Source organism: Mauremys mutica, chromosome 6 (assembly GCF_020497125.1).
Source record: "Mauremys mutica isolate MM-2020 ecotype Southern chromosome 6, ASM2049712v1, whole genome shotgun sequence".
In the NCBI taxonomy this organism is placed as follows: Eukaryota; Metazoa; Chordata; order Testudines; family Geoemydidae; genus Mauremys; species Mauremys mutica.
The window spans coordinates 85,156,900-85,184,423 of NC_059077.1; the positions used below are offsets into that span (position 1 = coordinate 85,156,900).

The following is a 27,524-nucleotide window of genomic DNA, read 5'->3' on the forward strand; positions in this document are numbered from 1 at the left end:
GATGACTAAGGGTCTATAAAATCATGAATGGTGTGGGGGAAGTGTTACTCACCCCTTCACATAACAAGAGCACTAGGGGGTCAATATGCTGGTTTAAAACAAACATAAGGAAGTGCTTCTTCATGTAACACACAGTCCACCTGTGGAACTTGTTGTCAGGGGATGCTGTGAAGGCCAAAAGTAGAACTGGGTTCAAAAAAGAATTCGATAAGTTCACGTAAGATAGGACCAGCAATGGCTATTAGCTAAAATGGTCGTGGATGGAACCCCACACGCTGTCTGCCTCTGACTGCCAGAAGCTGGGACTGGACGAGAGGGGATGGATCACTCGATAATAGCCCTATTCTGTTCTTTCCCTTTGAGGCACCTGGCACTGTCCACTGTCAGAAGATAGAATACGAGGCTAGATACTAGGCTAGGTCTGACCCAGTAAGGTCATTCTTAGGTTTTTACTTAAGGCAATACTGAGTACATGGTACTGTATATAAAATGAAGCAATTTCTTCCAGAACTGGGGTAGTTTTAAAAAAAAAAAATTAAAAAGATTTTTCCTTACTTCATATGGTTACATGGGACTGAGTTTTTGTATGCAGTAGCTTGTGGTGATATGTTCAAAAAATCCTAGGTCCGTATTTCTCTTGTTCATATGACCGTGTCTGATCTTGAAAACCTATTCCCACTGGTTTCTAACATTTAAAAAAAAAAAGGAAAAACAAAAACCCAACCCCCTTCTTTCTGTGCTAGCTCCAGTAGATACACGCCTGTATTTCTTGATACATAGTTTAATCTCCTTGTGCAAGGGCCTATAAATTGAGATTAATGGAACAGAGAATTTCTTATCTATTTCCGTTCCACTCTCATTAAGTAATTCCTGTGTAATATGTGAAAGCCTCTTTCAGTGATTCATTGACCATCCATATATTATATCTTTGTGCCAGAAACCTTTTGGTCTGTTCTTTCACCAGAGTTCCTATCCTTGGAATAAATTGACTGAAGGTTGAGCAAAGATGAAAGCTGTTACTATATACCGGTACTTTTACCTAATATGTTCAGGTATTACCTAAAAATTATAATAAGTGATAAACACATAATTATTTATGATTATGCAATTAATTATGAACCAACTTAAAAACAAAGCTTATCTAATAGATAAAATAACACTTCTACAGCATCCTTTCATCCAAGAACCTCAAAAAGCTTTTAACCCCCAACAACCTCCCACACGCAATACCTCTTTGTTAGATGAGAGCTAAACAGGGATGAATTCACTTATTACTTTAGTACAGCCACTTCTAGGGTAGAATGCAGCAGTTGTTGAATATCACACAAACAGTTTAGGACTGGAAGTAGATATTTTCAGTGAAATATGATACTGTTTGTTGGCCAGAGATGACCAATTACATGTTGCCAAAGTATAGAATTTGGTCAGGACACAGATTTAAACACCTTTACATCTGGAATTTTTTTGCAAAATAGTTGTGACAAGTGGTCAGGTCCTCTACTGATGCAATAAAAGTTTCTCTGGCTAATCTTGTATCTTTCACACCCTTCTGCGCAGGCACCAACATTAAAAACCATTTATCTGCTTTGGTTTCCTAAGACCCAGTCTCCTAATCTTTACTTTTAGAGATCAAGCCAACAGTGCTTCACATATGTTATAAGCACTAAGATAGAAATAATTATTCTCTTACTTTAAATGCTATAAAACCAGAAGCCTTAAAGTGATACCTGATGGTTTGGTAGACAAGGGTGAAGGTGGGAATCTAGTTGAGTTTGTGGAAGAAAGCCTTGGTCTTCGTCTTCTAAAAAAGCTCCTTATTAGACCACACTTGAGAGATTCCACTAGAGTAGTTTTTCCAGATCCTGAGTGTCCAAACAGCTTAAGTTTTATTCTCGGCTGTGGGTTTTGAGTAGGTCTAAGCTGTTGGATAAAAAGTCCTCTATGTGTATCCTAAATCAAACAAAATGCAGAAATTAGATCTACTACCATGCAGAAAAATATCCCAGTAAGAAGCCTAAAAGCTGTATTTTCAGTTTAAGCACAGTTTGAAAATACTCTGGGATACATTGTCCTGAACAAAGTGTATTGGAGGGATTTAGCAATGTTCCTCTTTATGTTCTGAATCAATTTATTTGCTATCCTTAAAATGGACATGAATAGAAGAGACCCAACATGCTTGATCAGCACTAACTTCAGCTGTTCTAGAACAAGCAGAATTATTTTTGAGCATTACTGAAAAATACAAACTTGCAACAATTTAATTCAAATAAAACTGGGTGAAAGGCACTTGAAAGTTTTTATTTAAGTCACATAATTCAGATAGCATTGTTAATATGGAACAGCAGTGTAAAGTACTGTGCTACTTTCTGGGGACAGAAGCAAGTTTTAAAGAACCTCATTCTCTTTAAACTTCATTACCCACTTTTTTTTTTTTTGCAAAGGGAGTTATAAAAAAAGATACTCTGTTATTTTGTTATAAAGTTAGGGGGCAGTAGGAGGCAAAGAAAGGCAGGGAGGTGAAACACTGCACTTTGTTCCTGCTGTATCAAAATAAATCCCAGGAACCGATAGTAAAATGTGGCTTAGCTATTACATGAAGAGACGAAACTAAAAAAATGAGCCCTAGAACTGTTCAGAAGAGAATAGATTCCAATAAGCCCTAATTATATCTATAGTTTTTGGTGCAACATCACTGCAGTGGAATCATTTTGCCCCAAATATTGAGAGGAAGGGTAGAGGGGAAACTAAGAACCACAGTCCATATCTACACTACGGGGACGATAGCGGCACAGCTACCGTGCTGTAGCTATGCTGGCATAATCCTGTGGTGCAGACAGCCTATAGCCATTGCTGTAAGCACACCGCCTCCCCAAGCGATGGAGCATTACATAAGAACATAAGAAAGGCCGTACCGGGTCAGACCAAAGGTCCATCTAGCCCAGTATCTGTCTACCGACAGTGGCCAATGCCAGGTGCCCCAGAGGGAGTGAACCTAACAGGCAATGATCAAGTGATCTCTCTCCTGCCATCCATCTCCATCCTCTGACGAACAGAGGCTAGGGACACCATTCTTACCCATCCTGGCTAATAGCCATTTATGGACTTAGCCACCATGAATTTATCCAGTCCCCTTTTAAACATTGTTATAGTCCTAGCCTTCACAACCTCCTCAGGTAAGGAGTTCCACAAGTTGACTGTGAGCTGCGTGAAGAAGAACTTCCTTTTATTTGTTTTAAACCTGCTGCCTATTAATTTCATTTGGTGACCCCTAGTTCTTGCATTATGGGAATAAGTAAATAACTTTTCCTTATCCACTTTCTCAACATCACTCATGATTTTATATACCTCTATCATGTCCCCCCTTAGTCTTCTCGTTTCCAAGCTGAAGAGTCCTAGCCTCTTTAATCTTTCCTCGTATGGGACCCTCTCTAAACCCCTAATCATTTTAGTTGCCCTTTTCTGAACCTTTTCTAGTGCTAGAATATCTTTTTTGAGGTGAGGAGACCACATCTGTACACAGTATTCGAAATGTGGGCGTACCATGGATTTATATAAGGGCAATAATATATTCTCAGTCTTATTCTCTATCCCCTTTTTAATGATTCCTAACATCCTGTTTGCTTTTTTGACCGCCTCTGCACACTGCGTGGACATCTTCAGAGAGCTATCCACGATGACGCCAAGATCTTTTTCCTGACTCGTTGTAGCTAAATTAGCCCCCATCATGTTGTATGTATAGTTGGGGTTATTTTTTCCAACGTGCATTATTTTACATTTATCCACATTAAATTTCATTTGCCATTTTGTTGCCCAATCACTTAGTTTTGTGAGATCTTTTTGAAGTTCTTCACAATCTGCTTTGGTCTTAACTATCTTGAGCAGTTTAGTATCATCTGCAAACTTTGCCACCTCACTGTTTACCCCTTTCTCCAGATCATTTATGAATAAATTGAATAGGATTGGTCCGAGGACTGACCCTTGGGGAACACCACTAGTTACCCCTCTCCATTCTGAGAATTTACCATTAATTCCTACCCTTTGTTCCCTGTCCTTTAACCAGTTCTCAATCCATGAAAGGACCTTCCCTTTTATCCCATGACAGCATTCTTCCGTTGACCTAGCTCCCTCTACACGGGGGCTTAGGCTGGCAGAGCTGTGGCACTCAAGAGTGTGGATTTTTCATATCCGTGATGCCAGAGCTACGTTGACCTGAATTTTATATGAAGATCAAGCCTCAGTGGGTACATCTCTACACAGCAAAAAACCTCCCACAACAGTGAGATTCAGAGCCTGGATCTACAGATCTGGGCTCACACTAGGGCACTAAAACTAGTAGTGTAGATGTTCCCACTTAGGCTGGAGCTCAGACTCTGAAACCTGGAGAGGGGAATGGGCCTTAGAGGGAACATCTACACTGCTATTTTTAGTGCTGTAGCACAAGCCTGAGTCTGCAGGGTTAAGACTTGATGCCACAGGTTTTTTATTATTATTTTTCTTTTTTGCAGCATAGAGACAGTGTCCTTGATTCTTCACCCACAAGGCTTAGTAATAGTATTGTGACCTGCATAGACCCTTTAAGTATATATATTTGCAATACAATACAATTGTGTGTATAAGGATTATTTCCCCAAGACAGTTCTTTTCTCTCTCATTTTGCATTCCTCTTTTCCCTTTTTTCTTTCAGTACCCAAATTTCTTTCCCGTTTTCCTTTCCCCCCCCACTTTCAAAACATCTCAAATCCCATTTATGCTCATTCTTTTCTTCCCCTTCCTCCCTAAAAAGCCTTCATTCTTGCCTCCCTCTCTCCTCTCACCCCTGCACATATTTCAATATCTGCTTCTTCTCCCTGGAAGACATGGGGGTCGTCTTCCTCCCTGGGCAAGCTCTGACCATCGTGCATCCAGTTCCTCCTCCCCAATTGGGAACTCTCACTCTCAACAATCACCACCTACAGTGCTCTCTGTCTCCTCCCACTCACACACCCAACAGCTTCCATAGATCTAGCTACCTTCCATCACTGTACGCAACATCTATACTACGGGGCTATGCTGCTGTAGGCCATGTCTGTGTTACAGGGACTAACTTACCCATTACCTGATATATCTCCATTCCTAGGCTGTTAAAGAGCCATGCTGGTGGGGGAGGAGGGAGAACCACCATAACCCTTTTCCTTCTTCCTCCTGCTAGCTACAGGAGCTGGGGCCAACTAATTTGTCCTCTTCTTCCCAGCTGGCAGCAAGGGGCAACTCAGACAAAGCTGCTATGCAGCTTTTCCTACAGTCTGAGTGCAGCTCTTACCCTTGCACTGCTCCCACTTAACTGCTGAGCACAGGAGAGTGAACAGGGAGCAGCTGAGCCTTCCCCATCCAAAAAAGGCCATTTAGGGGAGTGGAGAGAGAAATGCAGAAAGGTGGAGTGAGAAAGGAACTGTTTTCCTCCCTCTCCTACTCCCACTGGAAGTCAGGGAGACACATCCTCACAGTTACACCCATGCTTCAGTGACTATGTAGGCTGAGCAATTAAAAAGATGTCTGTATCTTTAAGAAAAAGGAAATTAATACTAGAAGCAGTGTCTCAGATGAGAACCTCAACAGAAGTATTACATCTAATTTTGTTCCTCTTAGTCTGGCAGCTATTCATTAAATATGATTGCTAGACTGCAGATTTAGAGTCCTATCTCATGAGATTCTGAGCACCCACCCATGGGAAATCTCTGGGAGATACGACCCTCGGACAATCATGAGATATGATCCCTTTATTTGTGTGTGCAATCTATAAGAAAAACAAACAAAAAACCCTTACATACTCTCTCTATATAACATCATAGCTATATTGCGCGTCAGCCAAATTGATTTTTTTACCTAATTATTTCACTGAGCGGTTTTGTAAAGCTTTCTGACTAATGCTTTTGATGCAGGTTTTATTTTCTCATCATTTGTATTCAAAATGCTATCCCAAACTTTAAAATACCAAGATCATCAGTCAACCTCCCACCCACCTGCCCACAAAAAACCCCCAAAACCCCCATGCATCCAAATAGATATCCATGCATTCTCACCTTTTTGAGCCTTGCAAGAAGACTGGCTACATGTTCATGCTGCTCTGTTCTAGCGAGGTCTTCTGCTGTTTTCCCATCCTGTTAAAGACAAGTTATTAAGTGCAATCACTTCCTTTTGTTTGCAACAGAAAAACATGTGGAGTGTAGCTCAGTTCTGCTCATGGCAGTAGCAGAATAAAATCGCTGTCAGAAGCAAATGGATTAGAAAAAACAGCCAGGATTAACCCCTAAACTGTAATTCCCCTAGTTTGTTTAATCATCCAATAAAAGATAAGAAAATTCAAAACAACCGCCTCTCTTTTGCAAAGTGGTATCTTGACATTACAGTAACAGGATGCTTTGGATTCAGAGGCTTAGAGCAGTGCCTGTACTCCCCTCTGAATGATCATTCTTCATTCTCCCATTTAAATATACATGATGTTAGTGGATAGCAGAAATATCTATATACATATTACATACCACATACAGTTTTCAAAGGCCACCAGAAGGACATGCATCAGCATATTTATTACTATGTAAAGCAGGTAAATTATGTTTATTAACATGTAAGAATTGACAGTGGTGAATTAGCTACTGGATCTAGGTTTTCAAAAAACAAACAGTGTATGTGGCTTGTGATTTAAACAGCTTCAGCAAGTTTTAAAGGAGAAGCAAAGCTGTCAAGAGCAGAATGCTGAAGACATTTAATTACCCATGTTTCATAGGTCAGCAGTTTAATATGAACTGAGTTGTAAGAAAAATTGCTTACTTTCTTTACTCTCAAGACTATATTAGTGGTACTGCTTTTGTGCTGTGTTTGATGGCAAAACAATTTTTTATTTATGATTCGATTTAACTTGTCTTTAACCCCCCCACCCCCAAGACAATAACTTTGCCATGTTTATAAAAAATTGTTGGTAAATTAAATCTTTTGGGGTTTCACTCCTTATTCCCATCACATCCAGTTTTTCATGCCAAATCTGCATTGTCATAGGAAGGATTATTATGAGCAATTGAGGTTTAATTAGCAGAGAATATGCCGTTTGTGGGTTAGGCATTACTGGCTGAAGGAGGCATCTAATCCAATGGAGGGGAAATATAAGGAACAACATTACCCTTCCCTTACGTCAATCATTTTCTGGCTGTGAAGTACAGCATGTATTTGTATACTACATGTATTTGAGAATACACACATGCAGCGGAAATAGAATGTTTTTTGATAAATGGCTGTCCTACTCAAGCTAACTTTACAAATGCTTTACAAAGTAGGGAGCTAGATACTGGAAGAGCAGTGGCTAAGCAAATTGGCATTGAAAAAAGGGCCTAATTTTCCCAAGTGTGAACAAGTATTTAATATGTGCATGCAGAATAGGGCTCTTCTACACTGGCAAGTTTCTGTGCAGTAAAGCAGCTTTCTGCACTCAAAACTGCAGATGCAGGGTCAGCTTTAGGCCGATTCCCCCAATTCCTGTGAATCGGGCTCCGTGCCTAAGAGGGCCCCACAGCGTCTGGAAGAGGGACCCCACAAGGTAAGGCCCCGGAAGACAATTGCTGCCGAGGAAGGACCCTCCGCCGAAGTGCCGCCGGAAACAGCGGCAACCGATTGAGCTGCTGCTGAATTGCCACCACTATCTTCGGCGGCAGCTCAATCGCTGCCGCCGTCTTCGGCAGCAGCTCTTTCGAATCAGGCCCCGCATGTCCTAAAGCCGGCCCTGTGCTGAAGTGTACACACTGCCAGGCCAATTTGTGTGCAGAAACTCCTCAGTTGCAGTGCTGCAAAAAACCCACCTCAACAAGAGTCGTAAAACTATTTGCGCAGAGGCTCCAGCGCTCTATTGCCAGTGTAGACACTTGATTGCTTTCTGTGCTGTAATTGGCCTCCGGAACTGTCCCGTAATGCCTCAAGTGACTGCTCTGCTCATTGTTTTGTTCCCTGGAGACATGCACCCCCTCCTCTTTCAAAACACTGTTTCTGACAGCCCTTGCATGCTGATCTGCTCCAGGACACAAAGCAAACCATTAATGTGGAATGCTCCTGCTGTTGAACAGAGACAGGTGTGCGTGAGCGTATGTGTGCACACTAGGCAGAGAGCCCAGGAAGGGAGGTGGGGCCTGATGTTGGGGTTTCCCCCTCCCCGTGTCTCAGGACTGGTTTCTTCCTGTCTCTCTGAACTTACAAGATAGCATGCTGACACACTCTCTGTCCCCCCCAAACATACTCACTCTCTCCCCTACTTCAGACACACATACACACACACACACACCCTGTCACACACTCGTGAAAAGCACTGGCAATGTAGTAGGATGCCCATGGAACAATGGGATTGGAAAACCTGAATCATCTGATGCTGTGCCAGCCCCATGACGCATTGCAAACTCTTCCCAAAATACCCTGTGGTTAGTTGCACAGTAGGATAGCTACCAGCATCAAAAGGAGCACAGTGTGGACACACAACAGTGGTTTAATTCCAGCGTTTTAGTAAAAGCGGTATAACTTGTGGAGCAGAAACTTGCCAGTATAGACATACCCTTAGGCACGATTACTGAAAACTTTGATGCAAACTTGGTAATTGTACATGCAAACAGCTAGTTACATGTTTGCACATACATTATTCAAATTAAACACTTTGGGCATTTAAAATTCCAGAAGATACCAGATAATGTGAGGAACAATGAGATGCCAAACTCCATGTGTGCATGCAGCACACTTTTTTATTATTATTGTTTTTAAACATCTGAACAGATTGCATTTTCCAGGAGCATGAACAGGCACCAGCCCAGCAAGCAGCTGCTTGGGGCGGCCAACGGTGAGGGGCGGCATGTCCGGGTCTTCAGCAGCGTGTCCCTCACTCCTTCTTGGAGCGCGAAGGACCGGCCACCGAATTGCCGCTGAAGACTGAAGCGGCGGCAGTAGAGCTGCAGATCATGATCGCGGCTTTTTCCTCCCCCCCCTTCCCTTTTTGCTGCTTGGGGTGGTAAAAACCCTGGAGTCAGCCCTGGTTGTGAGTGATTTTCTCAAAACTACTAAAAACATTCATACACTCAAATTTCAAAATTAAATAAAAATTTGCAAAAATTACCAAGGTCCAGCCCTAAGTTAATGTTTTAGGCATTAAGGAATCCTGAAAAATGGTGCTCAGAAAAGAATTTAACTAAAAGCTTCACAGAGAACCACCATTAGGAACTTGCACATAAATTTAATATCAGACTCCAGTAAATTAAAAAAATAAATAAATAGAAACATCACTAAATCATCACATACTCTCTCCACTTCCCTCTTTCCACCAACATGCAACAATTGTGCACAAACAGCAGTTTCTCCTGTTTAATCAGTCAGCTTCTCCTGCCAGTCTTAGGCCAGGTCTACATTAGGATTTTACATCCACACCCGAGAGATTAGCTAGACTGAACTAACCCCCAGTGTACATGGCACAAGGTCGATGGAAGAATTCTTCTGTTGACTTAGCTACTACCTCTTGGGGAGGTGCATTTCCTACCATCAGTTTAGACAGGCTCTACACAGAAGTGTAACAACAGCACTGCTGTAGTGTTTTAAGCATAGACATACCTTAGTGTCATCACAATTCACTTTGTCATCACTTTCAAAGAGATTTAAGCTAACTGGAAAAAGGAACACCTCTTCTGGAAGGAGCACGTCCAGTCCACACAGATACACCTCTACCCCGCTATAACGCGGTCATGGGGAGCCAAAAATCCCTACCCTGTTATAGCTGAAACCCCGTTATATCGGGGTAGGGGTGGCAGGGCTCCAGTGGTGATTTAAAGAGCTCCGGGCTCCAGCTGCTGCGGGGAGCCCTAGGCCCTTTAAATCGCCAGTGGAGCCCTGCTGCCACAGCCCCGGGGTAGGGGCGGCAGGGCTCCAGTGGCGCTTTAAAGGGCCCCGGGCCCCCCGCAGCAGCCGGAGCCCCGGGCCCCCCGCAGCAGCCGGCCCTTTAAAGCGCTGCCAGAGCCCTGCTGCTACTGCGCTATATGCAATCCGTATTATATTGGGTTGCATTATAGCGGGGTAGAGGTGTAGTTATACCAATATAACTATAATGGTATAGTTCCACTGGTAATTTTCTACAGGTAAATAAACATTTGTTACATCACAATCACTTCCACGGTGTTTAATGCTGATGTTAAAAATACTGAATCAAGTACTCCATAAAATAGGAGAACGAGGATAAACTGAAACGAAACAGCTTCAGTTTATGCACTTATTTTGGTAATTAGAAATAACGAATCCAGGAAAAAATAAAGGAAACTGGAAACTTAAAATATAGTTAATATAAAAAAATGTATTTTCAGGTATTAAATATGTCTGAGGCCCTGTAAAACTATAAAAATTGGCACAACTGCATTCACCCTCTCTCTTTTAAATGTTTCTCTCTCCTGTGTCACTACAAACTGGAGATATCAACAAGCTAGCTGAATATAGAGGGAAACAGTTGAAACTGGACTACTATGCCAAGTGCTGTCAAAATAAACAAGTAGATACATTTTTTTCTTTAATCTCATTTATCACAATCTCCGGTGTAATTTCTATAAGAGGGGAGCTTTGAAAAATATTGGGCTCCTGGCTACACAAATTATGACTTGACTTTCACCAATATGGACTTCAGCAGGAGTTTAGCCTGAATAAGATATGCTGAATAGGTCACATGGTATTTTAGGATGATCCAGCTGTATTTCTTTTGCAGACAAATGGTATTTGTTTGTTAAATATATGGGCAATGTTATGTGATAGCTTGTTGTTCTTCATCACTCCCCTGGATATGCTAATCAAGGGAACACTTCTCAACCCTTCTGAGAATGAAAAATACCTTAGGTGGTGCTGATGGAAGCAGTGGTGCAGATCAACATGACAGACAGTAATTGTTTTACAAGTATATCTGAATGTTAGCTCACCCATTCACTCACCCACGCATATATGCCATGAAATATTCTTTTCACTGCAGTAAGATGAAAACCTTTTGAAAAAAAAATCTCTTAAAAAGATTTAAAAATGTGTTTATACAGGTATATGACTTGCAGGGAAAATGGCTAAAATTGTGCTTCAATGAAAATAGAGCAGCACAAATAACTCTCAGCTAAGGTCCTGTGGATAAGTGTATAGGATTCTGTATCTTAATTTGTTTTAAATTTATTATTTATCAGGGTAGGCTGCATCTGTCCATGGGCAACTTAGAATATTTGTCAAGCCAGAGTGATGTACTGTAGTCTAATAAAATTTTTACTGTTCCAAAATACAATTGTAATAGGAAACAATTTAAAACAAAAGTGATGGTCTATTACTGTAAGCAAACCAAGTAAGCAACATAACATTTGTTATACTTACAGAGGTTAAAGCTTCTACGTTGGCACCAGTGAGACAGAGGTACCTGACAACATCAAGGATTCCATTATTTGCTGCCAGATGTAAAGGTGTTCGTCCATACTAAGAGAGGGAGAAAAAACAGGTTAACTTTCTGTTGATGATGTGCAGAGAGCCTGACTTTCAGATATGTTTATTCTATGCTAGAGACATACCACCTGGCTACTGTATACATGTACCTACACAATTAAGGACTGGAAAAAAATAAGGTTCATTTGATTAATTTTATACTCGACGTTTAAAATTTGAGCACAACTAATTTAAAGTCTGATTTAATCAAAAATAAGATTTGAATATGGGACACTTAATTAAATAAGTCAGATCTATAACATTTATGTGAAATGCCCTAAAATTTTCACTGGTGAGTGAGGATTTCTCTCTGACTTCCAGAAACATTAAACAGAAGTTTGAATAGGTAAATATGCCTGTTCCTGCAACATTGGCTTCCTGAGAATGCCAGTGACAGAAATGTCTACAGGCAAGAATATCAAGGAATAGGGTAACAGTATTTGTAAACCTGCAAGAGAGCAGAGTACGCTGAGGAGCACCGTGAACCAAAACTTTTCTGAAAACACTAAAAAGACTAAAGCAGATGGGTGGTGGAAGTGGAAGACAGCAGAGAGTTTGAAAATTAGAAAATGAATGGACGAGGTAAGGACATGGAATCAAGAGAGTCTAGATAGTAATTTAGGATCTAGAATATACAGGGACGATCTTTAAGAATATAGAAATATGGGATTTACCAATAAAAGTGGTACCAGCCTGTTGTCATTCAGAAATCATTGTCCTCCTGACCACAGCAGTCTGCTAGCTTGCCTTCTCTCGTCTTTACTTTTCTACAGTATTAAATTATTATTTTGTAAGAGTCTCACACTCCCATATCTTAGTTGTTCCTGATTCTCTCACTAATGCAATGGTCCTCGTATCATCCACTTCCTACCTCTCTTCTGTTCATATCAATAGACCTGTCTTTGGAACATTTTCTGGTTGTATCTCCTCTCTGCATCAACTTGTGTCTCATCTTCTTTCTCTCTTCTATAATTTCTCTGCTGTGACCCTAAATGCTTCCTTCTCAGAAGTAAACATTTTTTCTCTTATTGTAGTAATAGGATTCCAGGATTATTACTTTTAAAGTCTCTACATAGTAAAAAATATTAACTGGAAAGATCTCCTCCCCCCCACAAATATATCAATATTAAGCTCTGGGGAACACATGTCAAGTCAGCATCTTGCATTTATACTGGTAGATGTCATTTGTGGACACAAGATAAATGCTTCATTAAGTTAACTGGTTCACACAGTAGGGCTTGTTTTTCAAGATAATGGCACTATCTCCGTATGCTATATGAAGAGAGCTCTTCTCTTCTAAAGACCTGGAATCCAAAGTCCATTCCACTCACACAGTCTACTACAGCCTTAAAGAGTAACAAGACAAAAATCCTTAACCATATGTGGAAGGCATCCTGGTCCATTTAATTTTAGGTGTTTATTTTTTTCCACCCTACTTCTTTGAGGCCAGCCAAAGATTCTCAGTCATGAAAAGAGGTGCTAATCCAGCCTTTGGCTGTATTAACCCACCTTCCCAAAAGTGTGTTCTCAACCATGGATCTGCATTTAATTGCCTGATCAGTCACGCTTAAGCTAACACTAGGGGGTGGAGAGCTCATTATAATATGCTTTCCACTTGGCAGCTGCTGATCTTTAGATTTAAAAAAAATATTGATTGCACTGGGCCAGACTTTTAAGCCAAAAATCCACCACCTTCCATAGCTTTGTGTAGCACAGAAGATCACAGAGCTTTTGTAATAAATGGAAACAATTAGTAATATTGCATTACAAGAATACTTTTATGTTTTTCTAAGAACTAACACACCTTTTAAAATAAATGAGTCACAAAGAACAGCACAAAGACCTCTACAATTAATTGTTTTAAGCTTAGTGGGATATAAAAACTGCATGATATTGCAGTATTCTCCCATCTTTGCATAATTAGACATTCAAAGCAAAATATCAAGCACTAGCCACACAGTATGTCAGCAAAGTCTAATGGCTGACATTAAAGCTTTACAAACTAGCAACAGGAAAAATTCCAGAAGCGGGTTACCCTTATTGAATGATTCTAGGCAGAAAGCTAAAATATTAAACCTGTTAAGTATTGTATTTGCTTTTCATACACCCCGTTCAGCTCTATCACAACGAGAGGGGCCAACAAAGCACTAGTAACTTGACTATCTGAGACACAGGCTACTAAATGTCACACCAGAAAGGGGTTTCTACAACTTTATGAAAATTTTTCACCTTCAATTAACAATAATCCTGTAATAAACAGTGGAATAAATGTTGTTTTAGAGGGGTATAATTTACTAACCAGTTCTGTGATTAAGTGTAGTTCTTACGTGAAACAAAAAAGTTGGTGAAAGGGTACAGTACTTGGTCTAGTGTCCTCAACTCTGGAAAACGCTAATATGGTCAACAACATTTTTATTAACTGATTTAAAGTATCATTGATGTTTAACTTCATAAAAATTGGCTTAAAACATGAACGTCACATGAATCCATTAACACAGGGTTCAGCAACCTTAGGCACGCGGCCTGGCAGGGTAATCCACTGGTGGGCTGCGAGACATTTTGTTTATGTTGACTGTCTGCAGGCATGGCCCCCCACAGCTCCCAATGGCCACGGTTTGCCATTCCCAGCCAATCAGAGCTGCAGGAAGTGGTGTCCAGCATGTCCCTGCAGTCTGCCGCTTCCCGCAGCTCTCATTGGCCAGGAACAGTGAACCGCGGCCACTGGGAGCCGCAGGGGGCCATGCCTGCGGACAGTCAACGTAAACAAAATATCTCGCAGCCCACCAGCGGATTACCCTGATGGGCCACGTGCTGAAGGTTGCCTACCCCTGCACTAACACAACACTTGTCTTTAATTGATGGCGGAATCTGAAGTTGATTTAAAATCACTTAATAGCTGTATATGAGAATCTTTCCTCATAATTCAAAAGGAGGGTTTTTTAATATATAGAAGTACTTGTTATCAGTTCTATAAGTAAATCATAATTATTAATAATCATCTTTATTACTTAATTTAATACTCCTTTAGACTACCAACAGAAAATGAAGTATACAGCATTCCATCCACTCCCTGTTGCCTAATCATCTTCTGCAAGAAATAAAGCCATATTACCAAACATGTTGGCACATATATTAACATTAGGACAGAACAGAATAGTTTGTTGATGCAACTAATTTGGTTTGTCTCTTTCTGCATGGATTTTCAATTATCTCAACTGCTCTAAAGTTAACCACAGCTCTACCTTTTTAAGTTCTTGAAAATGTTTTCTATTTGCACTTTGAAAAATAAAAGGATTTTTATACAATAATTGTTATAAATTAAGAGAAGCTCAGCCACCCAAAAAGGTAAGATATTTAACAGAGAAGTTCTGTACCAGCACTGTTTTTTGTTTACCTTATTTGTAACGTCCAAATTACAACTTGCTTCACAGAGTGCTATCACAATAGGGACATTCCCATCTTTGCAGGCCACATGCATAGGTGTGTTACCATGTCTGTCTTGGAAATCTACAAAACATCCCTGACCGATGAGAGTTTTAACTACTTCCATTTGACATCTTCTCACTGCAAGATGCAGGGCTATGTGTCCATCCTGAAATCACAAGACAACTGTTCAGTCACATTAAAAAAAAATCCCACCATTATGAAGTGATTTATACAAATTCAAGTATTTTTCCACAGATGTGTGGTAATGTAATGGTGGTAGTGTGTATCGTCCTGCCTTTTGGATCACAAGCCATAACAATTTTATTTTCCCAGAACAACAAGTCTATTTCAGAACAAATCAACAGTTTTTTTCTGAAAGTGGTACGGTGGCTAAGACATACTAGTGGAAGTGTTTGTTGCCAGAAGGTGGCCAATGCAAAAGTCACGCAATCTGCTTAGAGAATGGTAGCTTCTGAGTGGTGCAGCTCCTTCTGTATCTGAAACAACTTGGGAGTGGGAGGGTAGCAGGACTCAAAAGTGATTACATTTAATTCTCTTATAAGCAAAATGTTTTATCAGTGGCATGCAGCAGACCTTTGAGATCAGCACTGTTTAAATGCAATAGAAACTCCAGAAATAACAGTAATAACTACCATGACCAGTATGTTAATGTAAACAATGAAACTCAAGGTTTCTTCAATACCAGTCATGAGAGGTAAAAATAATTCTGAATTAGTGCAATTGTTAAAAAGCTGTAGTTTAGACCGTTGGAAAACAAATGATTTATTCTCTTTATCTGACACACAGGTATTGAAGGCAAGTGATAAATCCATTGCCTTTTGTCCTTTAAAAATGAATAGCTTATTGCCAGTTACAAGAGTCAATATTTCAGTTATTTTCTGTATAAAGAATGTGTGTCAGCCATAAAGTGTGATGGACAGATAAACAGATTTAGTAAGGTGGTATTACATGAATACAGACATAATAATGGAATGGTTATTTCCAATATGATTGAACAAATCAGTCATCAACTTTTAGAAGCAGCCACTTTTCTCTTTATAATCCATTAGAGAGCTTATATTTTAAAAAAGAATGATGGCTTGAAGCAGTCAAATAAAGTATTTTAAAGAAAGTAATTTAGAGGTATAAATAGTCCTGTATCACTCACATCCTCTGCATATAATTCCTGACTAAATGTGACTCATTCACCCGTAACTAACCTTGTCTGTTGCATCAAGGTCAGCTCCGTGTTCTGCCAAGCATTCCACAATATCATGGTAACCTCTAGCTGATGCTGTCAGGAGTGGAGTTTCCCCTTCTTTGTTTTTAATGTTCACATTACAACCTGCCTCACAAAGTGCTTTGGCAACAGAGTAGTAGCCATGCCAAGCAGCACAGTGCAAAGGAGTTTCTTCTTCCTATCAATATTGACAAATCAAAATAAAAAACAGCTGAAATGATGTGTTAGCAGTGCCCATTCCTCAGCTTGTACTGTAAAACCAGAAGAAGGGGAAAGAAAAGAAATCTGTCTATTAAAGTTAAATCCTATAAAATTATTTAGCATCATTATAATTTATTAAGATAACTTTCTCAATGTGGGCGTACTTCACCCTGACACACAAAATGATTGTGATAACTCAATACTGGCACCGTCTTGCTGTTTCCATGCAACTGAAGCTAATTATTTACCTAGGTTCTCTCATTTGAAAACATGTCCTCATTCATATGGAACTATTTCACTTATGTAGGGATTAGGCAAGTTGTTGAAACAAAAAATTTGGAGTGAGAACTCCAGTATTCAATTTCCAGATCTGAGTGTGATTTGCCTTCCACAAGTTATTTAAGGTTAAAGATTTTAAAGCATACCTAAGTGACTTAAAAGCATAAGCCCCATTTTCAAAAGTGACTAAGGAACCTAAGATGTGTTAACATATTTATCTTTAAGCTCTAACTTAAGGTTTATCAGAGACATCCAAATGTTCTACAAAAGATGCAGTTGTAAGTGCAACGGGTTATAACAACAACAAAGCAGTTAAGATTAAAAGGGAAGAAGGGTCCTTCTGCCAAAATACAAGGGCAACGGGACTGTAGATGTAACCACCTCACCCCTCCATTGAGCTATAAGGGAAGGGACCTGGCAGATACTCAAAGCTCATACTACAGGTGATCTTACTCAGTAGAGAGGACTCAAGCTTTCCATGGTAACTGGAGGAATAACAGTCAGTCATGTGAAGCCTTTAGACATGCGTATATGGGGATGCCTTCAGCTGACAGACTGAGAAAGGGTTGGTTTTGCAATTTTCACCTGATGCCCTGTTTCTGTGACTGCCCGAGTCTGTTCCAGATTCTCCCATTGCAGACAGTATTTTGAAAGACTTGAGCCTGTCTGTAGGGACAAGGAACTCCCAAGGACTGAGAGACACTCAAGCTTGGAAATTGGGTTTTTTGGACGATATATTTCCCTTTTCATCTCCCCCAAATGGGCTCCAATTAATAGCTGAAATATGTTAAACATGTCTTCTTTAAAGAAATGCATGTTTCTTCTCCGAGTTTAATAAGTTATCAAAATTATATCTATATAATTGATAAACTCCTTATTTTATATATATATTTATATATATATATATATATATATATATAAATAAGGAGTTTATCACTTTGGCTCATCATTTTTATCAGTCTCAGAGAATTTTGGAAGGATCTGCTCCATAGCTGAGTCAATGGCCAGTCCAGGTGCTAGCTGAACCCATGAGGGTTGCACACAACTTGCACTTCTGCTGTGTAAACAGAGGTGCAGTTCTCTCCATCCTTAAGCTTCTGTAATTCATTTCAAGATATCTTGGTGTTCTATAAGGATAAAAGTAGCTATCTCATGTACACAGTTTATGAACAGTCTCCATTTATTACGAGGTAAAACACCAAAGTAGTTTTTATTTGAAACATGGTAGGGGACTATAAGGCAAGACCAGAAGTTATGGTTACTTATGCTGAATGAACTCATGTTTCTGTAGGAGGAAGAACTGATAGTACCCACCTTGTCTTGAAAATTGGGATTGGACCCAATGCTGCAGAGATATTGAACCACATCTACATGACCATACCGAGCTGCCACATGGAGCGCTGTCTCTCCAGACTGCAATTATAGAGCAAGCACATTCAAGTGTTATTTCATATGTCACACTCCCATGAATGGAACATCAGTGCTCTGTGAGTTCCACTGGCTGCCTGGGAGTTTCTGGGTGGAATATGAAGTGTAGGTTTTAACATTTAATGCTCTAGATGGTTTTTGGCCCAATTACCTGAGAGACCACCTCTTCCCATGCCATACTGCCACAAATGCAGTCAGTGTAGACATTCAAGCTACAGCTCCCTTGTTATAAATGGGGGGAGCAACTGGCAGTTATCTGTGAAGGCCTTTCTTTTCTGGAATTTATTTCCGCACTGTTTGTCAGAGATCTGATCCGTCAACATACTCTATGATCCATCTTTTCTCCCTGGTACTTGGGGAGGGATGTATGTCTAAGGGGATAGAATTTTTGCCTGGGCTACTGGAGGCGAAGGTGCCGTAATTATTTGAAGCTTGATGAGAAGCTTATTATGTTGTCATACGACACTAAAAAGATAATATACAGTTTTTAAATGTTGTAACGGCTCCTAGAGCATAGAATAGAATTTTTATTCAGGTATTAACATCTTCCATAAAGCAAAATAAATGTTTATTTAGGCCAGGCCTACACTAGAAACAGGCTGCCCAATACAAACCTGATACAGCTTATCCAGCCAAAGTAATGTTTTTGCCAGTACAGCTTGTACCAGAACTCTGAGCAAAATAAGCTAAACTGGCAAAAGCACTTTTATGCTGGTACAACTGTGTCTATATGAGGACTCTTGTTGGCATAAAAATGTTAAAAAAAAATAATAATCAAATCTCTAACTGACCTTACTACAATGGCAAAATTTTCTAGTGTTGACCTATCCGTAGTAACATTAGTGGAGATAAGGTAATTTTTCATTACCTCTGAATTGCACTGAGCTTTGCTACATTCAATTTCAAGACAAAATTATTTTCATTCAGGATAAATGAAAACAGAATCCTGATATTATCCTGGACATCAGTGGGGGATCCTCTTTATGAGAAACGGAAGCATTTTCATTAAGGAGCGTGGGAAGTGCACTTATATACTTATCACACTCATATGCATGGGTTTATTTTCCCAATAAAAAGGACCATCACTACAAGACTACCAAACTAGCTATATTATTATTGTAACTTGACTTACAAAGACAGCCTTTGATACATGGCATAGCTGAGGACTTCTTCCTCAACAACTAGATCTGTCTCACTGATGAAGAATTTATCTATATTGTAATCAAAGGTGCGATTGCAGCTCAGATATCCAGGGCTCTAGGAAGTAGGCCTGCCTGGGCTAGGATTAGGGTTGAAGGAGGTTAGTTTCCTTGCCACAGGGTTAATGTTCTAGGAGCTAGGTCTCCCGAGACTAAGGTCAAGCTTCTAGGAGGTAGGTGTCCACAAGTCAGGGTTTAGGTTCTTGGAGGTAGGCTTCCCCAGGATAGGGTTAGGGTTCTGAAAGGCAAGCCTCTCTCAGCTAAGGGTAGGGTTGTAGAAGGTAGGCCTCCATGAGTTAACAGTAGGGGCTCTAGACGGTAGGACTCCCTGTTGTAGGTGTAGCACTGTAAGATGTGGTTCTTTCACAGACAAAGGTTAGGTTTCTAGGACCTAGGCCTTCCTGGTCTAGGGTTATGATAGAAAGAAAAAGGTTTCCCTGGGCCTGGGCTAGGGTTGCATGAGGTCGGCCGGCCCGGGCTAGGGTTAGGGCTGCAGGAGGTTGGCCGGCCCGGGCTAGGGTTAGGTTTCTAGCACTAAGCACTCTGCAGGGTATGTTTAGGTTTCGAAGAAGTAGACATCGCCAGGCTAGGGATAGGGTTTGAGGCAGTGGGACTCCCCAGGTAAGGGTTAGGTTTCCAGGAGGTATTTCTCCCCGGGTTAGGATTATAGTTCCAGGGGGTAGGCCTCATTTGATTTAGGGTTCGAGTACTAAGGCCTCCCAGGATTAGGGTTGCAGGAGGTAAGCCTGCCCCAGGTGAGGGTTAGGGTTCTAAGAGGCAGGCTGCCCCAGGCTTGGGTTAGGGATCTAGCACTAAGTGCTCATCAAGATGAGTTTATTTTCCAGGAAATAGGTTTATTTTCCAGGTTAGGGCTAAGGGTGCAGAGGGCGTGCCTCCCCAGGCAAGGGTTGCGGGAGGTAGGCTTCCCCGGACTAAGGGAAGTTTCTATGAGTTAGGTCTTCCACAGCTAGGATTAGGGTTGTAGGAGGTAATCTGGCTAGCATGGCTAAAAATAACAGTAAGCTACCGGTAATACCCTAAAATACAGTTAATTATTTATAAAAATATACTCTCAGCATTTAAGTTGACAATGAAAAGAGCTTTTTCCTTACCTTATCCTTAACATCCAAAGGGCATTTACTCTCACAGAGAAATTTCAGAGTTTGTACATGACCATGTCGAGAAGCCCAGTAGACTGCATTAGATCCAGCCTGTTCAAAATATTTGATTATAAAGGTAATGAACAAAAACATTACATTTCAGGATATTCACTAGGCTATAACTTTGTGCGCGCACACACCCACACCGACGTGTGTGCTGAACAACAGTAGGCTCATCCACAGGCAAAATAAGCCAACGAAACAACAAAACCAAGAAAATCTCCACAAGTTTTCCAGAACAGGCAGCATTAGAGATTCATCGAACCTTGACGTTTTGGTATTTCATGTCTGTTGAACAAGAGTTAATATCAAATTATCTTAACATCCCTGTATTCTCTTAAAAGATAGTTTGCCAAGCTGCTGGGGGTGGAAGGAAGAACCACCAAACAATATTTCATGGGAAAAAAAATACTCTCTCAAATATTTTAAGTCAATACATAGTGATTTAACAAGTTAGTGGCTCAGGCAACTTACATTAATTCAGCCAAAGCCACCACATAACATTTTTTTAAAAAGTATAAATGTTTTTCACAAAGAATCTCCATTATAGCCTTTGCGTTTTAATAGGAATGACAGTTCAAGTAATTAAACAGTACATTTATCATTCTGTAGTGGTTTCTTAAAAGCACTCTGGCTAATTTGGTGTAAGAGAAATATGAAACTAATCCAATGAAGACAGTTTCTAAAGTAGAAACAACCTTTTAAGATTAATAACTTGAAATAATTTACTACATTAGCTGAAATAAAACCCACTAATATGACAGAAAACTCACTAGTAGCAACTAAAGTTGTTAACAAAAGGAGAAAATTTATTTTTGTCTTTTTGCTATAGCAGAAACTGGATAACTGTATTTGCTAATAGTTTCTTCTTTCTTTATTTCCATAAAGGATCTGTCATGACCTGCTTGTCTCCTGCTAAAATGTACTGGAACTAAAGAGCACTTAAATAATTAATTACGACAAAATAGAATCCTGACCTTATCCTGAATATCAATACGGGATCCTCGCTTTATGAGTAACTGAAGCATCTGAATGTTTCCACAGCCAGCAGCAATTAGCAGTGGAGGTGTTCCATGCTGAAAACAAAGAATAAAAAATGGAACAATATTGTCTTTTGAGAGATTTGGATGTGGAGGGGAAGAGTGCTGAAATAGCAATTTGGACTTACAAATTTACAAAGGAACTACTGATTTTCCATGTTATTGAGAGAAAGTCACATTTAAATAAATGGTCTACAGGGAACAATCTACAAACATGGGCCAGCGTTTTCAAATTAGGGTGTCTACAATTAGGTTCTACATCTATATTTATGACCTAAATAAACACAACCTCATTTTCAAATGAGTTGGGCACCTGAAGTTCTCCTCTAGTTAAGCTCCTAAATAAGGTTTTAGAAGTCTGAATATAAGCAGTGGGTACATTATTTTAGAGATTCGTGCCATCTTTCTTCCTGCCTTATCTGGCAATTTCATGTGACTGCACCATGAAAACAGACCACAGAGATCTTCAAGATTATTTTGGTAATGACATCATGTAAAAATCATCCCATCTCAGAAAACAGCTGAACAATACATGTCATCTAACACTACCTATTAGGGCTGTCGGTTAATTGCAGTTAGCTCATACCATTAACTAAAAAAAAATAAAAATCAAAATTAATCTCAGTTTTAATCGCATTATTAAACAGTAGAATACCAATTGAAATTTATTAAATATTTTTGGATGTTTTTCTACATTTTCAAATATATTGATTTAAAATTACAACACAGAATACAAAGTGTACACTGCTCACTTTATATTATTTTTATTACAAATATTTGCACTGTAAAAACCATAAACAAAAAAAATAGTATTTTTCAATTCACCTCAAACAAGTACTGTAGTGCAATCTCTATCAGGAAAGTGCAATTTACAAATGTAGATTTTTTTTTTTTGGTTACATAACTGCACTCAAAACCAAAACAATGCAAAACTTTAGAGCCTACAAGTCTATTCAGTCCTACTTCTTGTTCAGCCAATCGCCAAGACAAACAAGTTTGTTTACATTTATAGGAGACAGTGCTGCCCACTTCTTAATTACAATGTCACCAGAAAGCAAGACCAGGCGTTCACATGGCACTGCAAGGTATTTACATGCCAGATATGTTAAACATTTGCATGCCCCTTCAAGCTTTAGCCACCATTCCAGAGGACATGCTCCCATGCTGACGACGCTCGTTAAAAAATAATGCATTAATTAAATTTGTGACTGATCTCCTCAGGGTAGAATTGTATGTCTCCGGCCCTGTTTCACCCGCATTCTGCCATATATTTCATGTTATAGTAGTCTCAGATGATGACTCAGCACATGTTCATTTTAAGAACAATTTTGCTGCAGATCTGACAAAATGCAAAGGTGGTACCAATGTGAGATGTCTAAAGATAGCTACAGAACTTGACCCAAGGTTTAAGAATCTGAAGTGCCTTCCAAAATCTGAGAGGGATGAGGTGTGGACTCACTACTTTGGATTGTTATCCAGCAGAACCCGTCATCAGCATGGACGCATGTCCTTTGGAATGGTGGTTGAAGCATGATGGAACATATGAATCTTTAGTGCATCTGGCATGTAAATACCTTGCCAAAAGTGGACTTGTAGGCTCTAAAGTTTTACATTGTTTTATTTTGAATGTATTTTTAGTACATAATTCTACATTTGTAAGTTCAACTTTCATGATAAATTGATTGCACTACAGTACTTGTATTAGGGGAACTGAAAAATACTATTTCTTTTGTTTTTTACAATGCAAATATTTGTAATCAAAAATATAAAGTGAGCATTGTACACTTTGTATTCTGCATTATAACTGAAATCAATACATTCGAAAATGTAGAAAATAACCAAAATATTTAAATAAATGGTATTCTATTACTGCTTAACATTGCAATTAATCACAATTAATTTTAATCGCTCGACAACCCTACTACCTATATCATATTTTCTGTTTCTTATTTCTGTAGCCTGGGCTATTACCTTTTTTAAAAAAAATAGTCTTACAAATCCAATTTTGGCAAGTGAATTATCCAAATATACTCAATTTGAAAAAGGCTGTTCAAAGAGCCACCTCTGATGCCCTGAATCTGGGATTCAAAGGGAACATTTTAAATGCAGGTATCTTCACCTGCATTAAGAAACAGTTCCTAGCAAAAGCAAAGGTTGATTCCAAGAATAACACGTTTTAGGAGAGCAACTGCTCCAAGCTGTGCATTGGAAACATGAATGTGAGTAAATATATTACATCATCATTATATGGCTGTTAAAAATACAGTTACAAAAAAGTTTTCTTGTGTATTTATTTGGATATGCACTAAACCATCTTTAATCTTGCTCCCAATCCTGCAATCCTTTACCGTAGTCTTAAATAAATAAATAAATAAATAAATAAAGTTACCAGTTTGACAGTTGGATTTCAACCCCCTCACAAATTCGCTTGCACGCTCCTAACTAATATTCACTCCCCTTTCCCTTCAAACACATTCCCTTCACACCAACACATACATTAAAGCCACTGGTATCCAGGCTGTCTCCTTTCCTGCCCACACTACACCAAGGATACATGATACATGTCCCACCCCACCTTCTCTATCAAATCACTGAAATGTAGGACTGGAAGGGACTTCAATAGGTGATCTAGTCCAGTCCCCTGGCTAGGGCCGGCTCCAGGGTTTTTGCCGCCCCAAGCAGCAGCCAAAAAATGATTGCGATCTGTGGCAGTTCAGCGGCAGCCCTACCGCTGCCACTTCATTCCTCGGTGGCAATTTCATGGCAGGTCCTTCGCTCCGAGAGGGAGCGAGGGACCCGCCGCCAAAGACCTGGACGTGCCGCCCCTCTCTGTTGTGGCTGCCCCAAGCACCTGCTTGCTGGGCTGGTGCCTGGAGCTGGCCCTGCCCCTGGCATTGAGGCAAGACTATGTAGTGCCTGACATCCCTGACAGACGTTTGTCTAACCTGTTCTTAAAAACCTCCAATGATGGATACTCCAGAACCTCTCCCTAGGTAATTGGTTCCAGTGCTTAACTACCCTGACAGTTACAAAGTTTTTCCTAATGTCCAACCTAAACCTCCCTTCTGCAATTTCTCATAGGTCATGTTTTCTAGATATTTAATCTTTTTTGTTGCTCTTCTTTGGACTTTTTCCAATTTGTCCACATCTTTCCTGAAGCGTGGTGCCCAAAACTGGACACAGTACACCCCGCTGAAGCCTTATCAGTGCTCAGGAGAGTAGGATAATTACTTCTTGTGTCTTTCTGGCAACACTCCTATAATACATCCCAGAACGATGTTCACTTTTTTGCAATTGTATTACATTGTTGACTCTCATTTAATGTGATCCACTATAGCCTCCAGTTCCTTTTCTGCAGCACTGCTTCTTAGGCATTCATTTTACATTTTGTATTTGTATTCTTTCCTAAGTATAGTAGTTTACATTTGTCTTCATAGAATTTCATCTTATTTAATTCAGACCATTTCACCAGTTTGTCAAGATCATTTTGAATTCTAATCATATCCTCCAAAGCACTTGCAACTCCTTCCAGTTTGCAAACTTTGTAAGTGTACTCTCCATGCCATTATCCAAACCATTTATGAATATATTTACTGTTTCCCCCATATGCACAAGGCTTTCTACCCTGTAAAAGAAGGATATTAGGTTGGTTTGTCATGGCTTGTTCCTGACAAATCCCTGCCATTACTTATCAGCTTATTATCTTCTAGGTGTTTACAAACTGATTACTTGCTTCATTATCTTTCTGGATATTGAAGTTAAGCTGACTGGTCAGTAATTCCCTGGGGGTTGTCCTTATTCCTCTTTTCATAGATGGGCAAATACAGTACCTTTTTTCATTCCTCTGGTATCTCTCCTGTCCTCTACAAATTCTTAAAGATAATCATTAATGGCTCAGATTGCTCTTCAGCCACTTCCTTAAGTATTCTAGGATGTATTTCATCAGGCCCTGCTGACTTTAAGATATCTAACTTGTCTAAGTAATTCTGAACTTGTTCTTTTCCTATTTTAGCTTCAGATCTTATCCTATTTACACTGATGTTTGCTATGTTAGTCATCCGATCATTGCTAACTTTTTTGGTGAAAACATAAAAAAAAGCATTTAACACTTTGGCCTTTGCTATGTTTTCTGTTATTGTCTTTCCCTCCTCATTGAGTAATCAGCCTGTCCTTGGTCTTTGTCTTGCTTCTCATGTATTTGTAAAATGCTTTCTTGTTACCCTTTATGTCCCTAGCTAGTTTAATCTCATTTTTTGCCTTGGCTTTTCTAATTTTGTCCCTACATGCGTGTGGTTTTTTTTATATTCATCCCTTGTAACTTGATCTAGTTCTCACTTTTTGTAGGACACTTTTTTTCAGTTTCAGATCATTGATGATCTCCTGGTTAAGCCAGTGTGAGATAGCATAGCATGCATAGCTACAGCAAGTGCTGCAAACACACACATATCCATTGAAAAAAGTACAGCAGGAGTTTTTCTCCCACCCTGTAGCCCATTGCACTCACAAAGGGCAGGCTCCTGCCAATGTCCTGCACACAGGTTCATGCACACCTGCATGTTCTCCTGTGATGTTGGTATGGAAAGGGGGAAGGTTTTGACTGGAAAATGAAGTAAATAACACTCCTTTCCCTGAATCCACCCCCACCCTACCAATTTCCATCATGATTTAAAATATCTGTGGTTATATTTAATTGCAAGTCTTAGGGATTTTTCTTTTTATTACCAAAACTTAAATTTTGTGCTTATTTTCAAGCAACAGTACTCCTTTACATTTCAGAGGCCTAGAAAAAAAATATTATGGCTTCCATATCCAGACAGTTTGAGAGGAATGAACAACGAACTCCTAACATAACTTTTCCTAGGACAGCTTAAAGCCATTTGACTGTTAGTCTTATTTCAAATATTACATTTCTATTTTATAGCCACATCACTCTATATAAGAACAAACAGATATCTGCCCCCCTCACACACACACTTGTCACAGCACAGACCTACCACCATACCTTGTTGGGTTGATTGACATCGTAATTAGTCAGCGATCCCAGGAGATGCTGTAGTCCAGGAACATTGTCATCATTGATGGCATGAATGATGGCTTTCATCACAAATGAATCCTCCTCATCCTCAAAGTTAACAAGGAAATAGAAAAAAAATCATCATTAGCTTTCAAAATAATAATAGTAAAAAAAAAATAATCCCCCAGCACCTGTCAGGATAAGGAAAGAAAATTACATTTTCAAAGCACTGTACAGCCATTTAGCTGCAAGACTGGAAAACGTATTCACAGGAGTCACGTGGCTAAAATGTAGGAACACTACTTGGAAAATTTACCCTAATAAGATGTGCATTTTTTTCCACATCTGTACACATTATTTACTGCATGAGATTCCAGAGAAGTCTTTCTCAAACAGAGTCAATTGATTAGACTCTGCCTGTTGGTATGCATACTTCCACCTTTTCATGTTCTCTGTATGTATAAATATCTCCTGTCTGTGTGTTCCATTCTATGCATCCGAAGAAGTGAGCTTTAGCTCACGAAAGCTCATGCTACAATAAATTTGTTAGTCTTTAAGGTGCCACAAGTACTCCTGTTTTTTTTCTCAAACATTGTTTCCTTACTGGAATTTTCCATGTATCATCTAAATGGAGAGTTGTATAAAGTAAAGCTGAAGATGCAAGTTATGATAGGAACTTGTTTAAAAAAAATGTATCTAAAACAACAAGATAAGATGCAGGTACAAACCTTATACTTCCCAGGGGTGATCTGTGTTCTCCATGGGTAAGTCAGCAAAAATTCACAGAAAAGAAAATCATGTAGCCTGATTTTTGAATCACTCTAATCTTCCTTATCCTGAGTTAATTAATGTTTTAAACACTAGCACTTGCCTGCTAAAGAGTTGGTGTGACATATCTTCAATGGTGATTCAGTGTTAAAAAGTATAGCAGTGTTAAAAAGAGTAGTATGGGTGATAGAACAAATAGCACGATAAGAAAAGGAAAGTGGAAGTGAGAACATGACTTGCACAGGAGGGATAATGGGAGGATAAAATGGGTAACAAAGTCTCTGC

General features: G+C 39.6%; 1 protein-coding gene across 2 annotated transcripts in view; it reads right to left on the bottom strand.

Annotated features, from left to right (window-relative positions):
* The window catches only part of DAPK1 (death associated protein kinase 1), a 129,744-nt gene that overhangs the window by 16,485 nt on the left and 85,735 nt on the right, over positions 1-27,524 (bottom strand). For both annotated transcript variants that reach the window (XM_045021935.1, XM_045021934.1), the window contains exons 12-20: positions 26,460-26,579; positions 21,395-21,493; positions 20,370-20,468; positions 17,945-18,043; positions 16,131-16,328; positions 14,879-15,076; positions 11,380-11,478; positions 6,060-6,137; positions 1,728-1,950 (exon numbers count right to left, since the gene is read on the bottom strand). In XM_045021935.1, coding sequence (XP_044877870.1) covers positions 1,728-1,950; positions 6,060-6,137; positions 11,380-11,478; positions 14,879-15,076; positions 16,131-16,328; positions 17,945-18,043; positions 20,370-20,468; positions 21,395-21,493; positions 26,460-26,579 — 1,213 coding nt within the window. The remainder of the gene's footprint in view (positions 1-1,727; positions 1,951-6,059; positions 6,138-11,379; positions 11,479-14,878; positions 15,077-16,130; positions 16,329-17,944; positions 18,044-20,369; positions 20,469-21,394; positions 21,494-26,459; positions 26,580-27,524) is intronic.